The sequence below is a fragment of the Lytechinus variegatus genome, chromosome 14, assembly GCF_018143015.1.
Source record: "Lytechinus variegatus isolate NC3 chromosome 14, Lvar_3.0, whole genome shotgun sequence".
Classification (NCBI taxonomy): domain Eukaryota; kingdom Metazoa; phylum Echinodermata; class Echinoidea; order Temnopleuroida; family Toxopneustidae; genus Lytechinus; species Lytechinus variegatus.
The window spans coordinates 20,894,404-20,910,493 of NC_054753.1; the positions used below are offsets into that span (position 1 = coordinate 20,894,404).

General features: G+C 34.4%; 1 protein-coding gene across 1 annotated transcript; it reads right to left on the reverse strand.

Annotated features, from left to right (window-relative positions):
* Positions 1-8,331: 8,331 nt before the first annotated feature.
* Positions 8,332-11,783, reverse strand: LOC121427781 (RING finger protein 207-like). The gene is made up of 2 exons (XM_041624341.1): positions 11,118-11,783; positions 8,332-9,963 (listed from the first exon to the last, which is right to left on the reverse strand). The coding sequence occupies exons 1-2, from the start codon at positions 11,733-11,735 to the stop codon at positions 8,599-8,601; spliced, it is 1,983 nt and encodes a 660-aa protein (XP_041480275.1). The 5' UTR covers positions 11,736-11,783; the 3' UTR covers positions 8,332-8,598.
* Positions 11,784-16,090: the final 4,307 nt, after the last annotated feature.

The following is a 16,090-nucleotide window of genomic DNA, read 5'->3' on the forward strand; positions in this document are numbered from 1 at the left end:
TAAAAGAAAATTACCACAAATCGACCTGAAGTTGCCCCTCTACGTTAAAGGTGATAACCAGGTCTTTCGAATTATTGCATAGAAGTTTGGGTTGCTTTTTTTGCACGTTTCTTTTTTTTAAGGCTGCTTTCATGATCTTAAACTTGCAATGAAAAAGAAACCGAACTTTTGGGGATAGAGATTGCTGGAATGTTCTTGAAAAAGCAAATGGTGTCAATTTGGGGGATCGTAAGCGATCGTGGTTACATATATACATACTTGAATGTAAACAGAGAAAATCTGGCACTGAACACTTGAGTATATGAGTCGAATAGCAATTGAACGTTTAAGTTAATCTAGAATTAAAGATAGTGGAATCTATCTTTATGAATTTTCTCTAAATAATTCTTAGAAAGACTCTTCACATTAATATAACGATAATGGACGATTTGTAATTATACTTTACACCGTATACAATACATTCCTATATGCAATATTTATATTCGAGATTTATCGATGGCCTTGGCATTGTTTGAAGCAACACAGCCAAAAAGTTGTTTCAAACATGTATATATACCACGCTGTTTGCTATATCAACTGTTATACAGTAGTTGTTTAAACATTGTTTAAAGTCTTAAAGAACATTAATAAATCAAGCTTGTTTCTTTATATCGTTTAACAACTACTGTGAGCTTTATATAGTAAACAGCGTTGTATTAAAAAAATACTGACTGTGATTAAGGAATTGGTTACATCGTAGAGATGGACTCTGGGCGCCATAATTTTAAGTTAAAATCAAACAATATTTCAATAAAGGGTATGATCTGGAAGATTTGTCACGCGATAATACATGGATAAGAAGATCTTTTAAAATGATTATATTATTTCCATCCTTTTCCATTCACCAACCAGTCAACCCCCCCCCCCTCCTCTTCGTTCCTATAACATCCTCATTTCAAGCGTCAGTTCCCTAGCACCCCTTTTTGAAGAGGGCAATCTAGTTCTTAGTAACTTTAATTGCTTATAGTTCTTAATTGCTTATAGACATAGTTTCGGTTAAGGAGATGTAGGACGTAAAACATTTATTATTATTACTATTATTGTTATTCTTATTATAATGATTATTATTATTATAATCATTAGTATTATCATTATTATTGTTGTTATTATTATAATTATCATCATTTTGGATATAATATATCCAAAATGATGATAATTATTCATATGTGTGTTTGCACAAAATTATGTTGAATTTATTGTCATATCCTGGCCAGGACAGCTGAAGGATTTAGCTCCATTTATGTATAGATAAAAAGCTCCAATTATGTCTCTCGTAAAATTGATGAGACAAATGATTAAGTCAACTAAGGGACAAACATTTTTATATTGTTGGGGGGGGGGGGGTTGCCTCGCCTGCATAGCAGAGCGGGATTATCAATATTTAAAATTATAACCTAAGGGTTAAATTTTGAAATGTCATCATATAAACCAAGGTAAGGGTAAATAAGTACAACAGATCACATAACAAGGATCAAGGTCATTTAGGGTCAATGAACTTTGACCATGTGGGGGTATTTGTTGAATTGCCGTAATAACTTTTCAAGTCTATGGATCCAATTCATGAAACTTGGACGTAAGAGTAATCAAGTATCAGTGAACATCCTCCATGAGGTTCAACTCACATGACCAAGGTCAACGGTCATTTAGGGTCAATGAACTTTGGCCACACTGGGGGCATTTGTTCAATTAATTGCCATCATATCTTTGAAAGTTTATTGGTATATTAATGTGGACATATTTAGGGAATCAAGGACCACTGATCATCCTATTCAAGTCATATGTGATATACAGTGGCGTAGCTACGGGGGGGGGCCTGGGGGGGGGCACGTGCCCCCCCTGAGATTTGGTGTGCCCCCCTAGGTGCCCCCAGAAAAATTTGGCAGAGCATAAAAAAAGAAAAGAAAAAAGGGAGAAAGAAGAAAGAAAAAGAAAAAAGAAGAGGAAAATAAGAGGAAGACGAGTGAATGAAATAATGTGAGGGGAAGACTTGCAATTAAAAAAAAATCTTTTCATGTTACAATATAAAATTTTTGCTGGCGCTTCGCGCCATAATTGCCTGTTCGATGGGATTCATATCTTGCTTAATAGGCTGATGTGGAGCAAGTTTTGAAGTCAATATGCAAAACATATTTTAGCTCGGACATCGAGCTTTCATTATTTTTTTTTTCATTTACAAATTTAAGTGCTCTGTAAAATGTCCGTTTTATGGTCTACATATCAGCATTTTAAGCTCACGCTGCGTGGTCACATTGTTTGATTTGCCAAGTTTATATTGTCTACGTGTATTCCATAATGTTCCATTAAACAACTGATGTATTCAGAATGCCCAGATTTTAGGTCTAAATATAAAACATGCGCGATAGCCTGCATGTTCTTTATATTATCCAGTTTTACATCAGAATGTCAATAATTGTCTGCTCCGCTTCACGATCGCATTATTAATGATGCCCAATTGACTATATCCTATTTATGACTTACAAAATATGAATAGAGTGTCCCGCTTTTAGGTCTAAAATCTCAATTTCTTCCTCTTGCGCTTCGCGCTCGCATCAATTGTTTAGTTACATACCTATCCCATTAATTAATACAAAAAGTGCTTAGAATGACCATTTTATTTTAGGTCGGAATGTCAAAAAATTTGCTCGCGCTTCGCGCTCGCATTGTTAAAATATATACCGTCTTCGTGGGTAACTGTAAGCAGTCCTTAACAGGTCCCTTTTCGATAATGCTAGAACAGTTGATACAAATTTCTGTTCGCGCTTGGGGGTACATACGAATCTTGTTCAGGATCACACATAACATTGCCCAGAAAATTAAATTTTCAGGAAAAAATACATTAAAGTAAAAAAAAATCGCTCGCGCTTCGCGCTCGCACTTTTTATAAGGCTTATGAGATTATTTTATGTTTATGTTGTTTTATAAGAATAAAACTAAGAAGTGACTGATATAGGTGAAGATAATTTCGGGCCCCGTCCCCTATTGGCGAAAGTCGATCGGATCTGCCCTTGTGGACACATACACACACACCGGAAAAATGGCCGGTGCCCCCCCCCCCTGAAAGAGCAAGGACCCCCCAGTGCCCCCCCCCCCCCGGGGAAAAAATCCTAGCTACGCCACTGGTGATATAATCAAAATGAGATGTCAGTTAGGTTCAATAAACATAGTATGTTATTGTCATATTTATGAATGGTGTTTTTTGTGAATAATTATTCTATAGTCGTTTTCAAAGTCAGCATGGTGCAATATTGAATGTAGGCGAGACACTGCCAGAGGCGTACTATAGGCTACTTGTTGTTGGATCTATTTTTAGCATTACTGTTTTTAATGATTCCATAGAAATGGCAGATTCACAACGAAAATAATTCATAAATACTTACATACAGCTGTATATATACTTACTTTCTATCTACCTCTCACCTCTGTCTATACCTACATGTTCCCCTCCCCTCTCTCTCACCGACTACCCCCCCCCCCCCCCCTCCATCCTCTTTTCCTTTTGCAACCGTATGTAGTAAGTATTCAATATAAACAAAGTTTGAACAGACTCGATTCAATGTTATATTTACAATTTAATGAAAAGAGAAATCCATAGATTCAATTCAAAGGGAAGAATGTTCGTTTCTCGATAAACTTCGATTCTAATCAAATATGCATTGGTTGTTTTTTAAATAGCAAGCTCTAGATTGTCCTCTCGGAATCATTTTCATTCGTTTTCTATCTTTACCATTTATATCTTTAAAAATAATCTAATATCCATTTGTTGTCTCGTTTGCTTTGATATATGCATTATAATACATATAGGTCTAAGGGAATCAAACAATCGAATATCAAAATGTAGCCACTGTATAATGTAATAAAATGACTTCCAGCTTTAGGCGCCTTTCTTCTGTAATGATGATTCTTGATTTGAAGGTCAAGTCCACCCCAGAAGAGTGTTGGTTGGACTGAAAAAGAGGAAAATCAACCTAGCATAACGCTGAAAATTTCATCAAAATCGGATGTAAAATAAGAAAGTTATTTCATTTTAAAGTTTCGCTTATTTTTCACAAAACAGTGAAATACATGTACAAAACTCAGTGACAAGCAAATGAGACAGTCGATGATGTCTCTCTCTCACTATTTCTTTTGGTTTTTATTGTTTGAATTATACAATATTTCATTTTTGTTTACCAATTTGACTATAAGGAACAACCTGACTGAACCATATATATCAAACAATAGTAGTTACACATGTTCAGAGATGAATTAATCGTTGTTTTACTTGACAATTAGGTGAAAATTCGAATATTTCATATTTCATTGAATAAAATACAAAAGAAATAGAGTGGATGACATCATCAGTAATTAGTATCCTCATTTGCATACCGACCAGGATGTGCATCTTAAAGTTCTGTAATATATTATTTTAAAATAATTTTCTTATTTTTCATCCGATTTTGATGAAATTTTCAGTGTTATTCTTGTTGGATTTTTATATTTTCATTCAAGTCAACTTATTTCTTTGGGTGAACTTGTCCTTTAAGTATGAAACAACATATTTATTCAACAGTCAGCATATTAAGAGATATTTTTTTTCAATTTTTACATTATATAGTTGGTAATAATCTATACCTAAACCATTCCCATATAAACAGTCTTATAACCATGGCAACATAAAGATTAGCGATTGTTCTAAACAGAGGTCATAACTATACACAAGATAATCTCATAGAATAAAACCTCCGAGAGAGCAGTAACTCGATAACATGCATTTATAAAAATATAAATCGTGATATTTACACAAGAAAAAAATTATTTATACATCAAATTGGAAATAGAATGAAATGTTATTAAAGAAAATAACCACGGATTGACCTGGAGTTGTTCATCTACGTTAATTTCTATCTCAAATTAGTGTGTAAAAAGTTTTTTGTAGCACGGTTAAAGAAAGGCTGTTTTCTTAATCCTGAACTCACAATCAAAAAGAGTTTCGTCGTTTGGGGCTTGTACTAAAAAAGCTGTAAATGTTATTTTTCTTTTCCAGGTCAATGTTTACAATTATCTAATTTTACTTCATTAATCTTCCATTTTGAATTTCGGAATAAGGGGTGGTTATAGTTTTATTTTTTTACACAAATTGTTAGATGCAAATTTGGGTTAACGATTGCAGAAATATTCTTTAAGAACTACTAAACGGGTGTCAAATACTGGGATTTAAAGTGATCATGGTTACACACTTGAATGTAGAGAGAGAACACCGGGCAATGAAAACTTGAGTGTACAAGTTGAATAGCAATCGTTAACTTAATCTGAAGTTAAAGATAGTGAAATCTATCTCTACGAATTTTCTCTAAATAAATCTTAGAAAGCCTCTGCACCTTAATATGACAATAATGCAAGATTTTTACTTATTCTTTACACCATATACAATGCATTTCTATATGCAATATTATGTATGTAATATTTGAGATCAAGTTTATACTTATGCACGCATATATTGACAAATGAATATAGATCATATATTCACATTCCCACCTGTTCACTAATAATGTTGAAATACACGATTCTATTCGTATAGCTGATATATTCAATCAATACTTCACACAAATTGGAAAAAGTCTTGCAGATAATATACCTTTAACACCAAAAAAAAATATACGGATTTCATTCACCAACCAAATCCAAATTCTTTATTTTTAGTACCTGTACATAGAAATGAAATAATAGATATAGTGAACAACTTAAAAAACAAAAAAAGCTGTGGTCACGATGGTATTGACAATATTTTATTTAAAAAATGTTATAGAATACATTGTTGACCCATTAGTATACATATTCAACCTTTCTTTAAGTAATGGCGTAGTGCCTGACAGTATGAAAATATCAAAGATAATACCAGTGCACAAAAAAGGAGAAAAGATTAATGTATGTAACTATAGACCAATAGCCTTATTACCTACTTTGTCTAAAGTTATGGAAAGGGTGATCTACACAAGATTATTAAATTTTTTGAATAAATATAATATAATTTCCGATTTTCAATTTGGATTTCGCCAAAAACATAGTACATCTCACGCCACTCTCTCATTTACTGACAAAATCACAAACGCTATTGACAACTTTGAACATACAATAGGTTTTTTTCTGGACCTCTCCAAGGCCTTTGACACTATAAATCATGAGATACTGCTCTACAAACTTGAAAATTATGGAGTTCGTGGGAAGGCCTTGGAGTGGTTCAGAAACTACCTCGTAAATCGCAAACAATTCGTAAGCATAAATTAACAAAATTCTTCTCTACAAAATGTTAACTGGGGTGTTCCCCAAGGCAGCCTCCTGGGCCCTCTTTTATTTATAATCTTTATAAATGACATCCAGAACTCCTCTGAAATATTATCTTATGTCCTTTTTGCAGATGATTCAAATGTACTCTATACTCTCATCCTAACCCCGATATTTTAATTAATGTACTGAACACTGAACTGGATAAATTGGTACAATGGATTAGGGCTAATAAATTGTCAATTAATGTTCAAAAAACGAAATGCATGCTTTTTAGCAATTCTTTAGAACAATTGCCATTTAATATCAAATTAGACAATGTGGAAATTGAAGTTGTTACCACAACAACATTTTAAGCCTCATAATAGACAACAAATTATCTTGGAAATCGCATATTGACTCTACATGTATATGTCGTACAATTTCACGCAATATTGGTGTTATCAACAAAGTTAAGTTTTTTCTTCCAACTTCCTCCCTAAAAATGCTTTATTCAACATTAATTTTACCATATCTAAATTATGGAGCAATTGTTTGGGGAAACACACACTCAACCTACCTAGATAGAATATTGCTTTTACAAAAGAAGGCATTGCGTGTTATTTTCAACTTGTCCTAGAGATCGCACAGATGAGTTGTTTTTAAACAATAACATTCTAAAAATAAAAACACTGTACCAATATAATTTAGGTCAATTCATGTATCAGTTAAACAATAATATGTTACCACCCATATTTAATTCTTCATTTAACAAAAACAAAACCCTTCACAAATATCCCACACGTCAATCCGATGAATTTCATTTACCACTACCCCGGACCATCCTTGCAAAATCAATTTTTACTTTTGAAGGCCCTAGACTCTGGGGAACTATTAATAGTAACATCAACGAATCTCCAAGCCTTAATTCTTTCAAATATAAGTTCAAAAAAATTCTTCAAGATAACCATTTAATTTAACTCTTCATCACTCAAACTCTTGTATTTTTTAAATCAAACATGTTTATCATGTCACGTACACTTTTACATCTCTCTCGTTTCCCTGTTGATCGGCGAGGTCCGTCTGTGAGTGCTGGGGCTGGATTCTGGAGACCATTAATCTCTATTTTTCTTATTTCCTTTTTTATTTTTATTTCCCATTTTTCCTTTTAATTTAACTGGTTATGCTCAAGTTGTTATTTTATTTTTATATGCTAAACAACTGCAAGAATATTTATTCGGAGGCTGTACTCTACGATCTCCGCTTTTTAGCAGCCTCCTCCATTTCCAACCTGATTTGTAATAATCTTGAATATAATTTTCTGTACAGGAATATTTGAAAAATGTTTTGTTATTTATATATGAAAACATGTACAGAAGAAACTGTAATTGTTGAAAATGGAAATAAACGAATGAAATATACAAATTACCATTACATTGCTTTTATTCTTTTCACAGTGACTTATGACAAATTCAAGGAAGAATAGAAGAATATTATTATTCAGATGAAAACACTCATAGAAGTAAAGAAATCAAAATAATATATTTTTAAGACTACTAATATATAAAAAAAAAGGCAGGTTTCACCGGCAAATATTTCATTTTTCAAATGAATGGTTATCAGTGGTTGGCATATTCCCCTCTTGGAGAAGATCACATCGAAAATAAAGAGCAAGATTCGTATGGACGGTCCAAAAGAAAGCATCTTATCATTCCATTATCCACCATGATCCACGATAATTTAACTGAAAAATATACAAATAGCAAACAGGCATGAGTATGATGATACGAATTTTTCGCGTGATGTGAAAGCAAAATGGTCTAATACGGTAGAGTGTACTCTTTCTGCTTATAAATTCCCCTTGTGCACTGTAAACATTTTCATTATCATGTATGATAGTGATTATCTTGATTTATATTTAATTACATTTGCTGATTACTTTGTTATATTCTTAATAAATACTTAGTTATGTTTTTGTTTTTTAAGTAATTTTTCTATCACTTGATAGCTACAATGATAAATACGATAGGCCTATGCTTTTTGCAGACTAAATATTATATACATGTAGAATACACATGAAACTGGTGTGACGTTAAGTTTATAAATTTGATTCATTTTTTTAGATGTATAACTCGTACATTAGAAGTAACCATGGTAATTAAGACTATCAATATCACATTAACTGATTTTGTCATTGGATGAGGTTATCACATGGTAATACATGTAATACTGGATATCGACACGTGTTAAAGTAAATTTGTATTGTTGCAGGGTGAAAGCATATCAGTCCCCATACTACATGGTGTGATATAACGTGGATTACAGTGATACCTTGATGAAATATAACTTCTCGTAGCAGGCAAAGGCGAGCATGCCTGGGGAGAGGGAAACCAAGTAACACCAACTCGAACACAATGTCATATCAAGTGCATTGAACTCAACTCTTTCCTTCAGGTTCAGACCATCAAGATCATAAAGCGTGATCACGACGCTACTATTCTTCTCATCAACACTCGCTACATACACCCTGTCCTGTTCATCCACGGCAGCATACGGATAGACACCATCTGGAGCTTGTAGAGACTCACCAGCATTCCCATCCCTGTCATAGACCGTCACCATGCTTGGATTGGCATCACATGAACTCGTTACGATCAAACCCGTCCCGGTGATAGATGCCTGCTCCGTATCGTGCTTGGTTTGAACAATGTGTTTAAGAGTGGATCCTGTCTGGTCATAGATATAGACTTGTTTTCCATAGGTAGTAATGATGATTTCATCTGATGGTCTTCTGTTAACTCTGAGAAAACTTCTGTTTCTCACGTCGATTGTTACTTTCCAAGAGCCAAGGGGAGAGTAGATGTATGCTTCTCCAAAATTAGTCGACACGTATAACGTCCCGTCCCGTTGCAAAATCAGATCATAACAATTCATTTCATTCAAGGCTAATATGTTACTATATCGCTGCTTTCCACCATTTGAATCAATGATATCAATACCTTGTGCATTCCACCCATACCCGATAGCGACTGTGCTATGGGAGTAGCGTGCCATACCGTGCATCGATGTCCGTAGATCAACACACTGAATGACTTCCATCTTGGGATCTGATCCTGAGATGCTCCCGAGGTCAAGACGAGTGTCGTCTGCTGCTTTGAACCTCTTCTCCTGTGCTTTCTTCTTAAAGGTTGCCGTAGATGAATGATCGGTATATTCTGAGATGCTCCCGAGGTCAAGACGAGTATCGTCTGCTGGTTTGAACCTCTTCTCCTGTGCTTTCTTCTTAATAGCTTCCGCAGAAGTGTGATCAGTAACCTCCTTCAGCATGGCATCCAGCTCCTCACAGAGCAAGATATGAGCAGATAGAGTGTCTGTCTCAAGATGACCCAGTCTGTCATTATCTACCAAAGTAATTGAACTACAAATACTCTTGATCCTCTGACGATCTTTTGACTTCAAGATGTTGAGGTCGTCATCAAAACTATGCTTTAATGCATGTATTTGCTCGGTGAGATTTCGGAGATTTTCTTCCAGCTCCTTGGCCTTGATGCTGTAGGTTTTCTTGACATCATCTAGTAGTGCCTGTACAGCAGTGTTTACCTCATGACGTTGTATTTCTATGTTCTGAATGTTTTTCTCCAGCTCTGCTTTCTTGTCGGCACATCGCTGAGCAAGGTCTGTCACCTACGAATTGAAAGTTATAAGTAAAATCAGCGAGTTAGATCTGGAAATATTCCATAAAGGTGAAAATGACAAATACTAATACTATATTAAGATAAATCATACAGAACGATATGCTGAATAAGCTTGAAGAGATACACCATGATTACAAAATTGTAGGCCTATGTCATATTGAAACAATAACGCTAATAATCACTAATGTAGTTCAACATAAAGAATAAGTTACATAATTAAATGAAACATTTTAGATGCTGATGATGGTATTACAAATTATTATATATCATTGTCAATCTGTATTCAACACCATCTATAATTATTGTTAGTTTATTAATAAATATTAATGTATATATTTGTATTTATTTATTGTTACTGTATGTATTATAATCATTATCAATTCATATATTCTTATTCATTATGCCATTATTATATCATTATTCGTCTTGTCATTAGTAGTAGTCTTATCATCATTAGTACTGTCATTGATACTTCATTATTATTAAAATTGTCATTTTTTACTATTACTGTTCTTAATATCTTATATAACTTGATATTGTGATTATCATTATTATCGTCATCATAATCATTATTAAAAGTGGTATGATCTTTGGTGTTAATTCTTATTAATTATTAAATTTTCATCATCTTCTGCTCAATGATCGCCCTGAGTATTTATAACCATGTTAAATCTACCTATTATACACACATAAAATGCTGGGCAACATACTGTCCATTGTGTTTGGTGATATTTGTAAAAAAAAGTATATATATACATGTTTATATATTCTGAGCAATTATTATCCAATTGAGCAAATTTATTACCCAATTATTAGTTTTTATTACCAAATGTTGACAGATAGTGTGTTACCCAGTGATGGTTAATAATTGATCCTTTTTGCCTAAACTTTTTAAGGGTGTACGCTTTCAAAATGTTTCATTTTTATACAAGCTGTTTAACCTTTATACATTACTTGTTAAAATAGATTTTAAAGTGTTCAGACTCTTAAACAGCAAAGTTTGATTTTTGATATTTGTTTCTCAATTGAAATTAAGCATGGTTGTTTGAAATTCTAAACATCTCCTGTAAATTATACATAGTAAACAGCGATGTATACAATATTAACCAGCATATTTACTGTGATAATTATGAATAAATTTACCTTCCGTCGCAACTCCTGCTCAAAGTCAACCTGGTTCTTGATTTCATGAGCTTTATGACCAACAAGTACACACTTGTGACAGTCATGGACCTTACAATCCTCACAAAACATATCTTTGTTTTCTTGTTTGTGGATGGAACACTTCTCGAATAAATGACCAATGCTGACCTTCCCTTCGATGACATCATCCATGGATACCATCTCATGATCTTCAAAGACTGACAGATATTGATGACATTGCAAACATTTATCACATATGTAGTTATTACAGGTTCTGCAGAATGAGACAGCATCTCCTTGAAGCTTGCAACCAGAACATTTTGGTCGCATCTCGAGGACAGCGTTCATCCCTCCACACTTGGCGTGGTAATCGTCTACGCATCCGTTGATGGAGACATTGAGGCGGAGATCATCGACACGGTTGGCGGACAACTTGGTGGTCTCCCTGCAGAGAGGACAGACCATGTGATCAAGGTCCTGGTGGGTTAGATCGTATTTCTTGAGGCATCGCCTACAAAATGTGTGTCCACATGAAGTCAGGATTGTCGCCTCGACAAATATATCAAGGCATAATGGACATATCAGGTTCGGTGAAGAGCTTGATGTTTTCTCAGCCATCGCTAAATTAATTTACAAACACGAGATCTAAATTCCTCAATGTCTATCAGTACTAATGTATACTGAAACGTCGAGTTCGAGTTACAACGCAATGGTTCAGCTTCATACTATTGTCGTACTTCAATACAAATTCAACTACAAGTCAAACACACCCACTTTGAACAATAGAACTGGGTATTTCCAGCTACCTTTGAACTTGACTGCGCGTTATGTATTTATTCGTTGATAGAGGGAGTGTCATTATCAAATTAAGCATTTTTGTCTTCATCATGTTCATGTGCAAAATCCCACAATGGGTGATTTTATCTTTCGAATATTGTATGCAGGCAACTCCCGAGGCAACTCTGTTTCTCTATTAAAGGAAACCAAAACCCAAGAAGAGAAGCAATCTTATTGGAAAGAGTAAAATGAGAGGAACAATTAAAAAAAAAGTTTCATCAAATCGGTTATGAAATAACTAAGTTATGGACGATTAAAAAGTCTTGTTGTACTTACTATGTGGATCCTCAAATTGGCAAACGTGCTTCAAAATGGCTGATTTTGTGGACAACTCTCCATTTGTTTTGTACACATATTTTCAGATTTTCCCTGTATTTTACATATTTCACATTATCTCCTCCTGACCTTGACATATATGGTGTGGATTATATTTTCCCATGACATATGTTGTGCTCAGGAGGCAAGATGCAATTTGAAAGATAATGAAGAAAATCTGAAAATTCGTGTCCAAAACAAAATTAATGGAGAGTTGTCCACAAAATCAGCCATTTTGAAGCACGTTTGCCAAATTGAGGATGCTCATAGACAGTACAACAAGAGTTTTCAAACACCCATACCTTGCTTATTTCATAACCGATTTTGATGAAACTTATTTTTTAAATTGTTCCTCTCATTTTACTCTTTCCAATAAGATTACTTCTCTTCTTGGGTTTTGGTTTCCTTTAATAAGACGTTTTATGAGGTTACATGACCCTAATTTCGAAATTTTCTTTATTAAAAGACGGTATTCTGTGTAACTCAATTATCAATATGTAAAAAAGAAAATGAATCAATTTTCCATGATTTTTTTTTCTTATCATGCACAAATCGCAGAATGGATTATTTGTGTTTTAATCATCTCTATTTCTCTATCAAGAATTTTTTTTTAGGTTACCTAACTTATTTTTTCTATCATTTAGAGATCTGATTATGTAAAAAAAAAAAAAGATTTTCTTCCATAATTTTTGTCTCTATGTGTAAGATTCCCAGCATAGATTATTTGATATTTTCAAAATTGTATGCATCTCTGTTTCTCTATCAAAAAGTGATTCTGTGAGGTAACCTAACTTAAATGGTCCATTTTTAAGAGATCTTATTTGGTAGCAAGATCAAAAATCTTTAATGCATCTGAGTCTATATGTTGATATTGTTTTGTGACATTGTGGTTTTATGCTCTTTATTTAATTGCTTGAGTAAAAGAAAATCAGTCAGTAATGTTTTAATGTGATTCTATTTGAAAAAAAATAGTATCTTTCTCTTATCTCTGATTCTCTCTCAGGTTTCATCTCATGTACTCCTGATCTACTCTTCTCATATTCTCTCCCACACCCCCCTCACCCCCTCCCCCTTCTCCCCTCCCTTCTCCCCCCCCCCCCCCCCCCCCCCCCCCTCTCTACCTTTTTATTTCTTTCTGTGTTCATTTTTTCTTTGTGTATTTTTCCTTTTTTTCATTCTGTTTTCTTAAAGTAAGGGTGTTTTCTCAATGTTTATTGTTTTCTCTCATTGTTGTTCCTTTTTTCCGTTTTAAAGTTGGTCTAGGTTTCTTCTTTTTTGTTTTTGTTTGTTTCTTTGTTTGTTTGTTTGTTTTTTGGGGGCGGGGTACTTTCTTTGTACGTTATCCTAGCTTTGTTTATTGTTAATACCTTAGTAATAGTGGCTCCCGTTCCATGTTCTCATATTCTCTCCCAATGATTCCCCTCTCCCTCCCCCACCCCCCCCCTCTCTCTCTCTCTCACTCTCCCCCTCTCTTTATTTCTTTCTGTGTTTATTTTTCTTTGTTTGTGTATATTTTTTATTCTGTTTTCTTATAGTAAGGGTGTTTTTCTCAATGTTTATTGTTGTCTCTCATTGTTGTTCCTTCTTTCCTTTTAAAGTTTTTCTATGTCCGTTCGGGGGTAGTACTTTCTTTGTATATTTTTTATAGCTTTATTTTTGTAATACCTTAGTAATAGTTGTTTCCGTTCCTTGTAATCTGTTCCTTCTCAAAAGTTATTGAACCCCACCACAAATTGCACTTCTTCATGCTGGGTGTTGAATATAGACAACAACACTACAATACGCAGCGAGCCCAGAGAAACAATCTTTAATGAATTTGAAAGTTTATCAAATCAATTCATTATTAAAGATCTGAAAAAAATTGCAGGACTTGAACATTCTAAATACATAATCATGTTTATTTTTGATACACAGCAAAAACTGTGGTGTTAACCGGTGTACATAGAGGACCACATCAGTTATTTTACACCGGTGTTATATTGGCGGTGTTAGTTTTACACCTATAGGTGTTATTACAACACCTATGGTTGTTACATTTACACCCTTTGGTGTTATGTCCAATCTCTAGGGTGTTATTTTAACACTTCAGGGTGTGGTCCTCTATTAACACCAATTGGTGTCAGTTTTAACACCACAGTTTTTACAGTGTATGATTCACTGACTTTGGAGCTCCACTGTAACACTGTCAAGATAAATGACAAAGATTCTCATTAACATGGTCAAGGGATGAATAGAATCACTACTAAACTGTTGCTATAGTAGGCCCTATCAGTATCCGAGTAATTATGATTTATTGTCAATTATCTCAATACGATTCCATTATGAAAAATAGGCTTAAATCACCAAGAACATATTACGCAAATAGTGTACCCGAAGTAATGCCACCGTTTAAGAAGTTGGAATAGCGCCATCATACACAGTTTTGAAACCAGTCTTTCTTTCTTAATATTTTTTTTCGAAAAACCGATATTATTGTTATGATGTTTCTTTCCGACTCTTCTTTTCAATTTTATTTTTTTAATTTCTTACTTTTTTTCTTTGATTCTTTCTCCCTTTCTTTCACCCCCCCCCCTCTCTCTCTCTCCCTCTCTCCCTCACATTCTCTTTCTATCCCTTTAATCGTTGAACGCCAAACACGGTAGCAGCAACCCCCATCTTTTAACGTCTTTTGGTCTGACGCGGTTTGAACCCCCGACCACCCGGTTGTGAGACGGACGCTCTACCAACTGAGCCAACACACCGGTCGCATGTCAGTTGAGATAAATTTGCTGTTTTTAATATACATGTATATAGATCAATGAAAACATTATAATCTTATTTTATTTTCATTATGATCATCGCGTCCAAAAGCAATTATCTCAATTATCCTTCTTCACATCTATCTCTCACCACCATACGTATTAACGATGGTTATTCCGTTATAACTTATCATCACTGTCATCTTTACCACCATCTTCATCACCACCATGCCACCACTATCTTCATCATCATCATCATCGTCGTCATCCTCAACACTACCACCACCACCATCTTCAAAACTACTGTCATCATCATCGCTACCATCTTCACCACCACTATTATTGTCATTATCACCATTAATACCACCACAACACTACCTTCATAATGATAGTAATAATAACCATCGTCATCACAACCGCCACCCCTATCCTCATCACCACCACCACTACCGCCGCCACCATTGTCATTATCATATTCATCATCACCACCACCCCCATCACCACCACGACTGCCATCATTTGAATAGTCTTCATCACCATCATCATCTATCATACGATCATCATCATCTTCATCACTATCATCACCATCATCATCATAATATCGTCATCATTGCCATCATTATCATTATCATCATCATCATCATTACCATTATCATCATCATCATCACCATTATCATCATCATCATCATCATTACCATTATCATCATCATCATTACCATTATCATCATCATCATCATCATTACCATTATCATCATCATCACCATCAACATCACCATCATCAACATCACCACCATTAACATCATCATCATCAAATCATCTATCATAATCATTACCATCACATTAGCAATTCACAAATGTATTCGAGATGACACCCCCCCCCCCCTTCTCAACCTTTTTTTTTTATAGAAACTCTTAGAATTGATGTTGGTGTCTCGGTGATTATCTGTTAAAATTATAAGTGTTAAATATACATGTACATGTATAAGTTTGGTGTTTTTTTACCGAAATTAGTGATAAGCAGTTCTTGGTTTTTAAGTAAATCATCTTCTCACTCCCCTTCTCTCTCTCACCGACTACCCCCCC

Coding starts and splice junctions, on each gene's coding strand:
- LOC121427781 (XM_041624341.1), bottom strand. CDS start 11,735: ATGGCTGAGAAAACATCAAGCTCTTCACCGAACCTGATATGTCCATTA. Junction 9,964..11,117: donor AGCAGGAGTTGCGACGGAAG/GTAAATTTATTC, acceptor TTCAATTCGTAG/GTGACAGACCTTGCTCAGCG.